This window comes from Biomphalaria glabrata, chromosome 1, assembly GCF_947242115.1.
Source record: "Biomphalaria glabrata chromosome 1, xgBioGlab47.1, whole genome shotgun sequence".
Taxonomy (NCBI): Eukaryota; Metazoa; Mollusca; class Gastropoda; family Planorbidae; genus Biomphalaria; species Biomphalaria glabrata.
In genome coordinates, this window is record NC_074711.1 from 70,800,693 (window position 1) to 70,817,269 (window position 16,577).

The following is a 16,577-nucleotide window of genomic DNA, read 5'->3' on the forward strand; positions in this document are numbered from 1 at the left end:
CACTATAGTGATAGTAATCAAAAGCGAAAACATATGTCGTAAACGTGGATCTAAGGTGAAGAGATGTGTCATTAGATATCATTAGGTATCATTACATATCATTAGATATCAGTATATATGATTATATATCAAAAAGTCTTGAGTTACTTTTTTTTTATTCTTCCCCCCCCCCTTTTTTTTTCTTTTTCTGTTTTCCTCTATGACATAAAGAGTCGTGAGTCGGGTTTCTGATAATGGATGAGTTTCTTCACAGTTCTGGGTGATCGGGTGACAGGATGAAGCGGTCAAGTGTTTGAAGTCAGTCAGCTGCCTTATCTGAACACTTTCATTACTTTTGACAAATTCTTTTTTTTTCCTTTCTCATAGGATAACAATGTCTGTATTAGAAAGAGAATCAGGGGGAGAGAGGGGAGAGAATAGAAGAGAAAGGGTTTGAGATAAAATACTTTTTAAAAAAGAAAATACCTCCTTTATACGACTTATAGAGCGATTATTTTTCTCTTAATAACTAATGAATGTTTAAATTTCTAGGAAATCGTTAGAGCCGTTTTGGAGATACGCGTCCAGGTTCCAGATTGCCTGAAGTTCTGACTTGAATAGAAGTATCGTGAAGTTTGAGGAGACAATAGCCTTAGTACAGTATTGAGTGGTGAAGTGTGACCTGTAGAGAGTACGTGTACACACACTCACACTCACACACTCACACATCAGTGATTCAAATAAGATGTAGTAGGGGGACATGACAACCACAAGATTAACAATTAATTTAAATCCATTTTTCTAAGTGAATATTTTACTTTTGAGAATATCCATAAAGCCTAACCAACAAAGCAATAGTATCGACCTTTACATCATCAAGTACCACATGGTCAAGGACAACATCAGACATATCGGCAATGATTTTTTTGAAGTAACGTCTGTATTATATAAGATAAGATAAGATGATAAACTAAGTCTACTTGAGCTGAAAAAAGTCAAAAGTTACTGGCGTATCACAAAAAAACTTGTGTATCATCCATATCTGCCACATCACCAATATCACTGTATCACAAATGTCTATGTATCACCGATATCTACTGTATCACCAATATCTACTGTATCACCAATATCTACTGTATCACCAATATCTACTGTATCACCAATATCTACTGTATCACCAATACCTACTGTATCACCAATATCTACTGTATCACCAATATCTACTGTATCACCAATATCTACTGTATCACCAATATCTACTGTATCACCAATATCTACTGTATCACCAATATCTACTGTATCACCAATATCTACTGTATCACAAATGTCTACTGTATCACTAATACCTACTGTATCACCAATACCTACTGTATCATAAAATGTCTACTGTATCACCAATTATTGCTGTACCTATTATTGCAAATAATCAGATATCGTCCCCCAAAATCACTTCATTGAAAAAAATAGCTGTCGAATATTACTTTTGAAATTGCTCATTGGCGTGTACGCAGTATCTCATAGTTGTCTCTGTTTTAGTGGTCTCATGAATTCCTTATACTTAGTTTTATTTTGTTTGACATGTTTCGGATGCTCCTTCAGATTTAAAGATTATTACATCCTAGCCCAAACCTCCAGCTGGACGGCTGAGTAATGGCGGGCAGGGTTGGAACCCGAGACCACAGAGATGACGGTCCAAACTCCAAATCGCATACCACACGACCTGGCATGTTTCTCTCTCAAGGTCTGACAACACTGCATATCAACAAGTTCTGATAAATAAATTTCTTTGAACTTTTCAAGATGATCTTGTTTACAAGAGTTCCGTCATGTCTCCAGGGACATATTCGTTTCTGGCACATCATTCTGTTTTCAACATTTTTACATTTTACGACATAGCTCTTGTCCCTACGAGCAGCCTTGACCTCCTGCACTTTGATCCACCAATAAACTAAATTAAAGCAGACATTGTTAACAATCGCCCTGTGTGTCAAGTGACAAACTTATTCCGCATTGTGGGATTGAAAAGAAGGGTGACATAGTGTCTCAAGGGAAACAACCCCACATAAAAACTTTGGCTTCTATCAATTTAGACAGGTACCTTTTTAGAAAAATGTATGTCAATAAACACATAATATAATAATATAGATATATATAATTAAGGTCGTATTTCTGGCAACTGCATATTTCCAAAAGCAAAGGCGTAGCTATGAGTACTATTTACATAGGAAATAATGAACAGAAACTATTTTCTATCCGCTATTTATGTAACTATGTTGAGGTAGTAGCACGTGTGGAAACTACGTATCCTAATACAACTTTGAAAATCTTTAATACATTTAAACGTTTGATAGTGTCCACCGAGAATCACTTTGGAAAATAGAGAATACGGCATCCCCAAAAAATTCATCCAGATCCTACGACACCTATACAGTCAGTCTAGTTGCTGCATTAAAACAGAAGAAGGGACAACAGAGTTTTTTAGCATTGAGACAGTGGTGAGACAGGGGGGTGCATATTATCTCCCTTCCTCTTCCTCCTAGCCATCGACTACATAATGAGGAGAGCAATGAACCAGACTGCATTTGGTATTACATGGCGTGAACAAAACCGAATGACGGACTTGGACTTTGCTGATGACGTTGCACTACTCGGGCTACAAATAAAGGCATACAAGAAATGACGGAGAGCCTAGATAGAGAGGCACCCAAAATTAACCTAAAATTTTGCGAGTGGGATATAAGAAAAAGGGTTCCCCCGACGAGTGAAAGCTTAAAGAGTTGGACAAGTTCACCTACCTTGGCAGCATCATAATAAATGATGGGGATGTCTACCATGATGTAGCGTGCCGAATAGGAAAGCAGGGAGCGTTTTCCAAAGGCTGCAGCCTATTTGGACAAGCCAAGCCTTTGGACTTGAGACAAAAATACACCTTCTCAACATAATCGTCATTCCAACTGCAACATGTGCATGTGAGACATGGAAGTCATCTTTCAAAATTGAGAAAAGACTAAATGTGGCTCAACAAAAATGACTGAGACGGATTTTGGGTGTCAGTATCACAGATTGGGTCTCAAACAAGGAAATCCTATGCCGAACTGGGAGTTGAACACTTAGTGAGGTTTGCGGGACATGTTCTACGACAAAACGAACTTGCAAACAGGGACGTCCTCGTATAACTTGGCGCCACACCTTCATGGAGGACCTCAGAACAGTAGACATTGCCAATGACAGATCCTTATGGAGACAGCTTGCCGCCCAATGCGGGGGAGGACCTAGATCTAAGTAAAAGTAAGTAAGAGTTTTTAGCAGGTGTTGAAAAAAGTTTTGGTTTCCTTTATTGAGTTTTTGAAGGTGCTTTTAAGGTCGTAAAATCTCAACTCGTTCTCGACCCAAGAGAAGTTTGAAAGTTGTAAAGTCATAAAATGTAGCTTCTGTGCGCTACAGGGACCCCCTGAATAACATTTGACAAGCTCGCGCTCTTTTAACATAGGAGAAAGAAATATTGTAAGTCCATTCGATCGAATTCTATATAAATAAATATAAATAACAACGTAGATAAATATTTTATTATTTATACAGTATAAGTTAACGACCTATATTTAAAATCAATTGAGTCAACTTGTACCCCATACACTTTTTTTTTCTTTGTATTGACGTTAGTTTAGTATGACCCGCCGTAGCAGTTTTCAAACTTATTGACCAGCTCTGGCTCCTGACTTTTCGGAAATTCCCAGTGGCACAAAAGCCATTAACTAAACCATTTCTCGACAGCAGGTCATTTGGATTCTTTCCTGACCACTAGCATATCTAACCAGAGCTATCTCTTGTCACTCGTGACTCTAACAACTTGTGGTCCTTTTTCAATTTTAGTGCCTGCCACTGGTGTCATTAATTATTGACTTTGTCTGTAACCAATGGAATCTCTAATCACTGGTGTCACTAAAATATGACTTCATCTTTTACCACCTGTGTCTCTAGCAAGTTGAGTCTGTTTTTACTGGTGTCTATATATCCAGCGTTGTCTGTAGCTAATGGTGTATGTAGCCTGTGGTGTCTCTGACAACGGGTATCTTAAGACATTGCTGTTTTTAACCATTGACAGTTGTAGCTTCTGGCACCTCTATCTACTTGTGTCTCTGGTTTCCAACATCTTTGATTTTTGATCTATCTAACGTTTGTGCGTTTCGACTTTCGACGTAACATATGTAAGGCCCTAGTGACTTTATTGCGAAAATGAATTATAAAAACTGTTGATGAAATATACGTTTTATTCTCGATAATATCTTATGAATACCCTACTACAAATTATACAGTCTCAGTAATATACAGACTTGATAATGGGCTCTTCTTCTGCTTCTTTTTATCTAGAGATTCGTTAATACGTCTTTGCCCTCATCTTCGCTCATGTCTCTTGGCAAGTAGTATCCCAGCATGCTCTATTCGTTGTACTTGCCAGATAATTAATTCACCAGAGACACATCTAATGGATTATACCAACATTTCGTTTTTGGTTTCTTGCTCGAGTTTTATATTAATCCACGAAAGAGGGGGGGTGGGGGTGGGAAACAACGTGCATTTTGAACTGCGTATTTAGAAACTGACCAAGAAAATGTATGGGTACAGTGGACTTACCAGAGGATTTGTTTTGATTATCTTAGCTTTATACTGATTCTCTAGGCCGATGAAGTTTGTTTATGCATTCATAAAGACTCCCCTGACTATTAAAAATTTGGCAATTCAAAGGCTGATTGAAACGTGATGAGTCAGAGCTAAGGTTACCAGACGTCTTGTAATCCTTTTTTGGGGTCGTGTCCTCCGTCCGGCCGCATTTGCCTAAAGTTTGAAATGTCAGGCTTTTTCAATGCACGTGAAAATCCCTTGGCAAGAAAGAGTTTGCAGCACTGAGATACTCGCGAGAACAGCATCTTTCCAATCCTCAGATAACGCCGTCTGCAATGCTTGGTTATATTCGCCTGATGGAGGACGATAGTATCCAGAAAGTCATCCTTTATGGATAACTCGCGATAACTGCTGCCCCCCCCCCCTCTCTCCCGGCCCTCAAAACAGTGGACAGTAGTGTTGACTACTGGGGAAGACACATATCCTCAGAACTCACTATGTGGCTAGAGATGGTGACGAAGAAAGACAGACAAACAGACAGACTGCGAAAAATCATCATTTGCACTGAAAGAAACGAAAAATTGCTGTCACCAAAACGAATGCCATGCCAACTTTACCTGCGTTAAATGTGGGCGAGAATGTCCAGATTCCAGAATACGGCTCTACAGTCACAGCAAAAAGGGGTTTAAGAGATGACCTGTAGTCGTTCTGGAGGCCAACCAATATGACCCTTAACCCATAACATCAACCAATCAACCTCGCGTGATTATTGTTTTCATGTTTATGTTTAATAATTAGAATTGGTCTTCAAGATTTCGGCTAACGTTAGTGCTACTAGTAAAATGAAGAGGTGATGTGATCAGATCCATTGAAGACTTCAGAAAAACTATACAAAGAAGGCTACGCAAACGAAGACTTTTTTTTTGACCAACTTAATCTACACACCAAAGGTCACAAGGTACACTTAATATTGGGACAAATGGATGGCGCCGATGGATGTTTCGAAATAATTAAAAGTCAGTACACTCGATATCATGCATTCATTATCTAAAGGAAAGATGTAGTGATGTCAACAAGTTTCATTGTTTGACAAGTACTGCAATTACAATCATTTCTAGGACTAAGAGATAGTAAGTTGTTTTTTTCTTTTAGCATTGAGGTGCTTCATGCTGTACGTGTATATGAAGCAACTTAGGTCTCCTCAAAATTTGTGAATTTTTCTTGTGTATTCCCGGGACAAAGTTGATAGAGTGTTTTCGATGATAAATGTACACTGTATAAAAGAGAGAAATCAACCATGCCTTATCATTTAGTGAGAACAGCAAGAGGCATTTTCAAAAAGTACTTTGAAGAAAATGTCCTGCATGGTTTGCAAATGGTGATCTACTACTGATCCTTTCTTTGCCGACATTTTCTATGTAATAGTCGCATTCAAGTTATATATGTACTGTATGTTTAATCAAATAAATTAAGTGCAGTTCTTCAAGTTCTCTCTTTTATTTTCTTTGTAAGGCTCTGTCCTCCTATTTGTCCTCTTTTGGCTATGTAGGTGTCTGGTAACCCTAGTCAGAGCCTCTGTTGGTATTCATTTATTATAATACAAATGAAACCCGACTTTTTTTCTTTCGTTGTTTTTGTTTTTGAACAGTTTTTTGTGTTTATTAACTAGACTGTGCGTGCTATTATTAGATTGTACACTGACATCACTGGTCTCTTATCCAATCAGATGATGACGAGTCTTGTGTCGGCGATTCTGAAATGGAGTTACCGTTCATACAGGAAATGAGCATTAACTACGACAGGTTAGTATTGGGGAATACCTTGAGGTTGATATAGTTATTTCCCATGGACTGTCTTGGTCTTAGGACCGTACTCTGCAGACGACGATAGGATAACTTAATTATTAGAAGACACGGCATCATCAACATGAGGGTAGAAAAAATATATAGGTCACTTCGTGCTCACGTGGGATACTATTTTTTTTTCCTTAATCTTCAGACTTCAGACATTTGTCTTTGTATCACAACAATGTCTTATCCTCTGCCTTGTTGGAAATAAGCAGAGGTCAAGAAGTACAATTTTCTTTACAAAACTTATTCAGTCAATACAAATTAAGAAAATTGCCCTAGCTAAAACTTTTTGGGTGCATTTGTCTTTCGACATACAGTTTACTAGATGGAAAAGAAGCCACTTAGAATTACTTTTTGAGCGTAAATAACCCTGATCATTTCCAGACATGTCTTGAGGCAATGTCGCGAAAATCGAAGTCTAAGAACATCATTAAAACTGGACATGCATGAGAAGCTTCACTTACACTGACCATTATGACCTGATCTCTTGACCGAGACATTCAGGAAGTGAGGAAGGAGGGAAAACGATTTGATTATTTTTTTTATTTGAATCCAACACATTGAAATGAATGATAGAAAATTGTCTTTTTAGTCAGTTACATCGTAGCTTTACTGTAGGTCCCTTTAATAACAACAACAAAAAATTATTGTCTTGTTTGACTGTTTTTCGTCCGTCAGAGCCTATGAGGACGACTTTTGTAAATATACTCTAGGCTGTACATTTATGTGCCTCCATACAGTGCTAGTGAGGTATATTTTAGCCTTAAGTTCCACTACCAACAGCCGAATTGAATAGCAACAGGGCCTGCTATTAAAATTGATACCTATTACACCGCTGTTGTTGAATAGTAGTTCTAGACTTTGGTTTAGTGACACAAAATCTAAACGTAGCCCGGGATTCGTGTCATGGGCTTTGATAAACTAAAGTCACCTATGTACTATTGGAACATTAAATTAAAAATTAAATTAAAACATTCAATAAACGTGAATCGGTGAATAAATAATCACACAAAATACTTCAAGTTTGAAGGCAGAATAAAATAAATTAAAATAATCAATCATAATCCTAAACCTAAGCACAATGAGTGTGTCAATCAGTGTGTTGTATGAATCATGATGTAATTAGAGCCTGCTTATTGCGTCTACGATTTTTTAAACTCCCTTGGGCTTTTGTGAACTGTTAGTTATTTCGAGAAGAAATGTCGAATAAACAAAATTTGTTGTTACTGCCGACCTTTGCCATGTTTAATCACTTGACTGTGCCTGTAAGAATAGCTGATTTTTTTTTACTGTTTGTGTCGCTGTTTTAAAAATGCATCCTATGATATGACAATGAATCTCAAAACCATAGCATCTAATTCTTACCAAGAAGAAAACTTTGTGAGACATAGAACGATTGATATGAAATGTATACTAAATCTTAGGATAGTTTGTACTGAAAGAATAAATAAAACAGCATTTTCTAATAGACCCTGAGTAAATCAAAGGGTTTTTAACCCACACTGTATTTCAAAATAGACTGGGAAATAAAAAAACAGTCAAACATTTCAAATCAATATGTAAAGAATCTTTGAGCACATCTTTCAACGTACAATAAAAGCGATTGACCTTCTTCTCTCTAAACAGTCAGAGCAAACACATTGCACCAAATCTCTTAATTCATTTTAGGTTTGGCTTGCGTGGGAAATCGTCCCTGAAGGACTTCTCCATCAACTTTAAAGACTTAACCCTTGGAGAGTTACACAGGAAGGGACGTCGCTGTAAGCTGTACAAGTGAGTGGTCAATTTATTGTGCTTAGTATTTGGATATTTTATAAGTCAAACAGTCGTTTCACTGTATTAAGTTTCAAGTACATTTTTAAGGAAACATCTCATGTGCTGTTACAAACCTTACTGATATGAAATTTGTTTATGGAATCGAAGTATAACAAATAGCCACTTTTCTATATTTTTTATATAAACAATATCAATTTTAAATAAGTTTTCACTAATTGAAGAACTTTACTTTGAAGTTAAAACTCTTATAACATGTCCCTTTGTTATTATGACTAGATCTAAAATAAATCAAAATGTACCTATGCCAAATTGTCTTTAATTAAGTTCTCAAAACATAAGCTTTTTTTTTAAAGGATCTTGCCGAGAAAATTGAGATTTTGTTTTTCAGTTGCTCCACAGATCAGTCTTATTTTAGTTTATGGTTGAATAATTTAGTCGCGGAAGATTTATCAAAGCATAATTTATCGTTATCAATTTGTCATGGAAGAATTTAGCGCTAGAAAAATGTATTTAGTCAACTGTTTAACGCAGCACAATTTATAGTGTCGACTGTTCAGCGCAGCTCAATTTATAGTGAAACAAATACAAAATCTATTCTCAAAGTAGTGTTTTGGTTCTAAGTTACAGTAAGAAAGTTTGTTACGTTCTGGCTCAAAGGTCTTGCAATGTGACATGAAATGTTACAGACGTTCCTTCATAAAGGAAAACATGAACACCACGAGTAGGAAACCACCAAATGTACATTTCGTTCAGACGTAGAGTCAAAGAGTAACCTTGTTAACAACTCGTATTGTAACATCCTAAAATGTAGAAAGTAAATGTCCCAGAGTTCCTTAGACCAAATGAACTTATTTCAACCATTTGCATTCGTTGAAGAGTGAGAGCCGAAAGCTTTTGAAAGTCAAGGCCAGCAAAAAAGAACAAGAGCTCCCCTCTGTCAGCCTGTCTGAGCAAGTGGTCTGTTTTGGAGCAAGGCCGGCTTTACGCATAGGCAAACTAAGCAGCCGCCAAGGCCTCTAATTTGTGGGGGCCTCGCACAGGACTCAAAGAAAAAAAATGTTTTTAAAAAATTGCTAAACATAGATCAAATCTCGAACATAGCAGAACTCTATGTATGTCTATATATGTCTACTAGCCTAGTTCTAAGATTCTACTATGATTAAAGGTTTAACTTATCTTCTTATTTGAGAATGTTTAGATCTACCTGTTCAACTACATATGTTAGAAAATCATTGTTTCTTCCTTTTTGGTAAAACGTCAAAACGTTATTTCTAGTCTGGTCATCATGAATCATCCATGAACTTATTAGTTGATTTAGATGTAAATACAGAATACTTTGATAGCGTATTTTTTCGATGATAAATATAATACAGAGCGTGTGGTAACAAACGCATTTTGTTTTGTTTGCTCAGGGGGCGATGGCATGGTGACGTCGTTGTTCATGTCTTTGGCAAACTACGTCAGAAGGACAAAGATGCATTCTGGGCCAACCTAGGGAAACTTTGTCGCATACGTCACGAGAACATCATCTTATTTATGGCAGCCTGTACCAGCCAACCTAACCTAGCCGTGGTCACGTGGTAAGCTGAACTAGATCTTTGACGGCTTCACATCATTAGGAATGTGAAATTATACGAGCTCACTCGAGACTACGCAATGGTCGCCCAAATCCGTAGTTTGATTTTGTATGGTTTGATTGCGTCATAGTTCACTAAGTACTTTAGTTAGAATTAGCTTGAGTAAAAATAAAAATGTAAGGTTGCCTTTAAAAAGACATTAAATCATTACCCTCTCTAATCCACAAACAGCTACTTTTGGCAGTATTTTACACATAATGAAAGAACTATATATAAATTTTTTTTGTGCTATTTTTTAAAATGTAATGATTTAAATGAAAAGAAAAAGCTCTGAATTTTTATACTTTGTTAACGTCTCAATCAATAGGTCAGGCCTCAGGGGAGGCAACTTTACCTCGAAACAAGGAAAAATAAGTGAGCTTGGGAATAGTTTTACAATGTAGCGGGCAGACATTAAGACATAGTATTTTAGTGAAGGTATATTTTAAAACATTCTTGACGGTAGACACTTTAAAAAATAGATTAATTTACAAGAGTTGATGAAGTCTTTATATTAAAGACTCGGACTTGCCAGCTGGCTGAAAGAATTTGTTTTTGTTGAACCTAAGCTCTATATTTTTACAGGGTTCTGTCAAATTCATCTGATCAGAAAAATATAAGCATGTTGTGAAAATTAAAAGTATTAGCATATTGCTAACAGCGTCTTACTGAATTGTTCAAATGCATAATTAATAACTAGATCTATTTCCTTTGTTTTATGTGACATGTGACGTAAAAGTGACCCAATAGGTCATGGTAAATACATTTTATGTTCGTGCAATGCATGTTGGGAAGGGAGGAGGCAAAGTTCCTTTTTTTTTTCGTCATGCAGAAGTTACATTAAACTGAATGGATCATTGAATGACTCACTTCTATTCTTGTGTTTAGCTCCCCGCAAGGCAAATCTCTGTACGAACATATTCACATACAGCACGAAAAGATGACGTTGCACACCAAGATTGGAGTGCTGCGGCAGATCGCTCTCGGGATGGGCTACCTTCATGCCAAGGGCATTGTCCTTCGGAAGCTCAACACCAAAAATGTTTTTGTGGGCCACAAGGTGAAGGTCAGCGCAATGGACTATGGGTTTCCAGACAGTGCGCATGACAGGTACATTTATTTTCAGAACGAGACTAGAATGCACAAATAAATCATTTTGTAAACTAAAGATTTTTAAAATAAGCTTTAATTAGAAACAAAATATTTAAAATTATCTGCACTGACCATTGTAGCCAGTAAGCTTTTTGGCTCTGAGTGTCAAAGGGCAATCGTAGAATTGTTTTCTATGGACATCAGCAGAATCAAATGAAGGTGTAGAAGAGTATCTAATAGCCAATAAGCAGGCTAAATTGAAGGCATTTGGCTGACCTCTCATCGCCTACCTCACCATACGAACACACATAGAAAGAACTATTTAATTGTGAAAACTGTTTATATCTGGATGGCTGACAAATTTCTCTTACATTATCCCCCCCCCTTTTTTTTTTTCGTTTTTCCCTCTCAGCTCTTTCAAGATTTCTTTTCCATTTTGCTCCCTCTTTTTAACTAAATAGAGTCCCGAACTCATTGATTTGAACGACCTGAGGCTGACGGTCCCTAATTAGATGTGATACATCTTGCTGACTGTTCATTATGACCTGTGGTACTACTTGGGCTGCTTCTCATGATGACTACTTGCACTAAAATAGTCTGTATCTTCTATGTTCTTACAGCTAATGATGACAATACATCCACAATGTTCGGAAACATTCCTGGCTTCCTTTACAGAGAAGGACAAAATACTTAATTGTCATTTCGCATTTCAATTCACGTTTATTCTTTGACATTTCCTGCATTGTTCCTCCACAGGCCGGACCATGGCACCATACCTAAAGGACATCTGACCTACATCGCCCCTGAAATAATGTGCACTATTCGAGTGATACCTCCGAGACTTGTCCCATTCTCGGCCTACTCGCCGGAGACGGACGTCTTTGCCTTTGGGTGAGATGGGTTGGTCTGTTGTACTAATCACATGATCAAGTAGCCATCAGTTTTAAATAGCACATTAGGAACATACGTCACACACACACACACTCTCTTTCTCTCTCTTTTCATTGTTCACCTTTCAGTCTTTCTGTCTGTGTCTGTCTCTTCCTTGTCCCAGTGGAGTGTATCAAGAAGCTATTTCAGGAAACATTAAATCTATAAACATTTTAGTTCAGTGTATCACACAATTTTATTTTTTCCTCAACTCTTGAAAAGAAATCATAACAAAAACATTTCAAGCCTCTCTAAAAGATTAATCAAATATTCATTCATTGACAAAAGAGTTAGTCTGGTAATCAGTGTGTGTGTGTGTGTGTGGATGTGTGTTTTTTTTCTTGTGTTATTTTTTTTTATTATTATTATTTGATCGATCTTACAATGGAACTTTAACAAAAAAAATCCTACCAAGGGAAATAACCCGGAGTTTAGTCAGTAAACATTTCTCATTATTTTCAAATTAGAGCAAAGCTTAGGAGTTGTTATTTTAAGCCTGCCTGAGAGTTTCTCAAAGCGGTTCACAAGAAGACTTTGTGACATCCGACATTCATATTGTAGCACTAGATTTTGTACGTTCCGTGTTAGATTGCGACACTACAATAAATATTTTTAGCCTCTATCTGTGACATTGCGACATTAACTGAACATTTACGAGTTTCACTCTGTCCCATCGGTACAAAAGATCGGTTACCACTCCATAGAGTTAAAGGTTATAACCCTCAGTTCCATTCTCCATTAATGGCAGTCATTAACTTTTATGCTTAGCAATGACACCCAATTGCCGTAGTACAGTAGACTACGTAGTGTTGGACTACTGATCTCTTGTTGACTGCCCAACAAATATTAAATGCAACATATTTGTAGTTTTAACTGTTGTTTTGTGTGTGTGTGTGTGTGTCTCTTTCGAAAAACTATGAAGCTGAAAGTATAGTGACCTTGACACGAGAATGTTGAAATGAAAGCGTGAAAAAAAATCATTAACAATCTTTAATATCAGTTTTATTTTATTATTTTGTATGTAGCTGGCACTACCCAGCCTGCTCTTTCAATAAAGTTACCATGTAAATCTAAATGTACACTTTTACATTTCTTTCCAGAACTATTATGTACGAAGTGTTAACTGGCAAGTTTCCATTCCATGGAGCATTACCAGAAAAAATAATTTGGCAGATATGTGCTGGACATCGACAAATTCTTTATAATCTTAAGTGTAGTGCGGCCATTAAGGTGAGAGAGAGAGAGAGAGAGAGATCTAATGATTTTTTAATAGTAAGTCATTGAATTCTACTCTTAACAAAGAAGCATTGTTACTAATATTGAATTTTCTTAGAAAATGTGAAAATCTTAGCTTGTGACCTTTATCAGAGCATTCTGTCTCCTTTTCATTAAACACGCAGAAAACCCACAGACACAACACATTGAATTAAATGTATTTCATCTCAATGAGCAGCGAGAAATTTATTTTGTATCACTTTTGATTTTCAACCGTTCATGTTATGCCAATGAAAAGATACTATAAATAAAAATAGATAGCCCCCCCCCCACCCTTCAGAAACAGATTAATTAAATTATAATCTCAGAATAACATCTCCCTCCACCTGCATGATCTAATTTAATTGTCACTTTCTCTCTCTCTCTCTCTCTCGAAATGTCTACTTTTTCGTTGTCAACAGAAATGCATTGTGCAGGTCTGACCAAGTGACACCAGCAACAACATTTAGTGTAATAGTCGAATAGGAACATCTTGCGTCTTCAAATAAAATATTCTGCTTTCATTGTATTTTTATTAAGTACCGTATTGAACTTGTGAATAATTTTCCGAAAGCTTCCCGACCGTGGAAAATTAAATCGATAAGCAAAGAGCTGCTGTCTTTAAGTAAAATATAGAAAGAAATATTTGAAATAAATAATAGCATGGCTGCGTGAATTGTTTTTTTTTTTTATTTCTCTCACTTGAATGATCGCAGTTCTAATCTAACCCTGAATCATTCGCTTTAGTAAATGTATTCCCTTCAACTGTTAAGAGAGTGAAAGAAGGAGGCAAGCATTGAAAGGACGAGTGGAGACCTCCGGGAGATAGGAAAAAAGCCAACTAGATTAAACAACACATTAGATCTCTTCTTAACCAACAGACCTGGATTAGTAGTTGATTATGATATTATCCCTGGTCTATCAGACCATGAGATCATAAAAATACACAGTCAGATAAAAGCAGTAGCCAATACAAAACCCAAAAGAAAAATCTTACTCTGGAATAAATGTAACCTAACACAACTACACCAAGCTGCATTAAACTTTCAACAAACATTCTTATTAGAAAAAGACATTAACCAACCAGTCGATGACCTCTGGAATTTCATTAAAAACCATCTTAAAAGCATTATAGAAAATCAAATACCAACTAAATACACATCAAACAAAATAAATAAATGCTGGTTTAATAATAGACTAAAGAAGCTTTGTAAACAGAAGGAAAACCTATATAAAAAATTTAAAGAAACTAATGCAGAAAGAGTTTACAAAAAGTATATAAAAATTAAACACTTAACCCAAAAAGTAAGCAGACAGCTGCAGAGTGAATACATAAACAATGTAATATCTAAAGACAACAACAAAAACCTATGGTCATACATTAAGTCTAAGAAAATGGAAACAACAGGCGTAGCGCCATTAAAAGATGAACATAACATAATACATAATGATAATGAAACTAAAGCAAACATTCTAAACAAATACTTTGCATCAGCATTCTCAGCCCCAGGAGACAAAGACATATTACTGAATTTGAACCAAGTAGACAACATAGAAGATATAGTAGTACAAGAAAATGGAATTCAAAAACTATTAGCCAACACCAAACCAAATAAAGCTTCTGGACCTGATGGTATTCCAGCTAGATTACTCAAAGAACTAAGTAATGAGCTAGCCCCAGTGTTCAAAATACTCTTTCAGGCTTCACTTAACCAGGGCAGAGTACCAAAGGACTGGAAAGAAGCTAATGTCACCCCCCTATTTAAAAAAGGAGAAAAATCTGACCCAGGAAACTACAGACCAGTATCACTTACCAGCATCACATGTAAAATCCTAGAACACATAATATGTAGCAACATCATAAACCACTTAGACAAACATAATGTCCTCACACCATACCAACATGGCTTTAGGAAATATAGATCATGTGAAACACAACTAATAGGACTAATTGATGATTTTTCAAAAGGTTTAGATAATAGCGAACAAATAGATGCTATCTTACTAGATTTTTCTAAGGCTTTTGACAAAGTTCACCACCATAGTTTGCTTAAAAAATTAAAATATTTCGGCATTAATGGTCCACTGCATCAGTGGATTAAAGACTTTCTGATAGGGAGAGAACAAACTGTAACAATAAATGGCTCTAAATCAACACCGATAACAGTAAACTCAGGTGTACCTCAAGGAACAGTCTTGGGTCCACTACTATTTTTAATTTACATAAATGATTTACCAAATTGCATTACTTCAGGAACAAAAGTCAGATTATTTGCAGACGATTGCATAATATATAGAACAATAAAAACAACACAAGACACAGATATTTTACAAAGAGAATTAGATGAATTACAGAAATGGGAATCAAATTGGAGCATGTCTTTCCACCCAGAAAAATGTCAGTTGTTAAGAGTAACAAAAAAAACTAAAACAAATTAATTCCACTTATCTTATTCATGGCAAACCAGTAACACAGACTAAAAACGCAAAATACCTAGGTGTTATAATAAATGAAAAACTGTCATGGAATCCACATATTGATGAAACTACAAAAAAATCAAACAAAGCATTAGGATTTATTAAAAGAAATTTCTATAAATCAAATAAGAACATAAAACTAAAATGTTATTTAACCTTGGTTAGGCCAATAATAGAATATGCATCCTCTGTTTGGGACCCCTCAACTCAAGAAAACATTAAGAAACTAGAACAGACACAAAATAGAGCAGTGCGATTCATAACAAACGAATATTCACATTTGACTAGAGTAACACCTTTAGTAAAATCACTAAATTTAGAAAGCCTTCAGGACAGAAGGCTCAAAAGTAAAGTAGCAATAATACATAAAACACTGAACCATAATCTTCAAATACAAAAACAAAATTTAATAAAATACTCTGAAAGACACAAAGATAAAGGCACATTCCTCGTCCCATATGCTAGGACAAATTTGTACAAATACTCCTTCTTCCCTAGTGCTATTAGAGCATGGAATGGGTTGCCTGAGCTAGCCAGGAAAACCAGTGACTTAGCAGAATTTAAGTCATTGGTTAATATGCATGACTAAATGCATGACGCGTAGGACGTAATCATCTTCTTTTTTGAAGTAACGTCTGTATTATATAAGATAAGATAAGGAAAGAAAGAGGAAAAGAGAAAAGGGAGACAGTGATAGAGGGCTAGAGAGAGAAAGACGGAGAATACAATGGGAGACAATGATAGAGAGAGGGGGATAAAGAGAACAGTCTGATAAGTATAGCAAGAGATTCTAGATGTACACCTATGTGTTATGATATGTAAATGTACTTTTATTTATTCCTAATACTTTGTGACTTGTTGGAATGTAGACTTTGATTGAGGACTGTTGGGCCCATGAACCATTATATAGGCCAGAGTTTCGGGAACTGTGTAAGGATCTACAACGTCACGTGAGTAGCATCACGTTTCTTTTCATCATAGC

The 16,577-nt window shown here is 36.2% G+C and overlaps 1 protein-coding gene across 5 annotated transcripts in view; it reads left to right on the top strand.

Moving 5' to 3' along the window:
• LOC106079918 (kinase suppressor of Ras 2-like) overlaps window positions 1-16,577 on the top strand; it is a 61,529-nt gene that overhangs the window by 39,437 nt on the left and 5,515 nt on the right. For 3 of the 5 annotated variants that reach the window (XM_056011864.1, XM_056011868.1, XM_056011873.1), the window contains 7 exons: window positions 6,326-6,401; window positions 8,118-8,222; window positions 9,638-9,805; window positions 10,730-10,951; window positions 11,690-11,824; window positions 12,964-13,093; window positions 16,465-16,545. In XM_056011864.1, coding sequence (XP_055867839.1) covers window positions 6,326-6,401; window positions 8,118-8,222; window positions 9,638-9,805; window positions 10,730-10,951; window positions 11,690-11,824; window positions 12,964-13,093; window positions 16,465-16,545 — 917 coding nt within the window. The remainder of the gene's footprint in view (window positions 1-6,325; window positions 6,402-8,117; window positions 8,223-9,637; window positions 9,806-10,729; window positions 10,952-11,689; window positions 11,825-12,963; window positions 13,094-16,464; window positions 16,546-16,577) is intronic. The other 2 variants (XM_056011878.1, XM_056011887.1) reach the window with 2 other exon arrangements.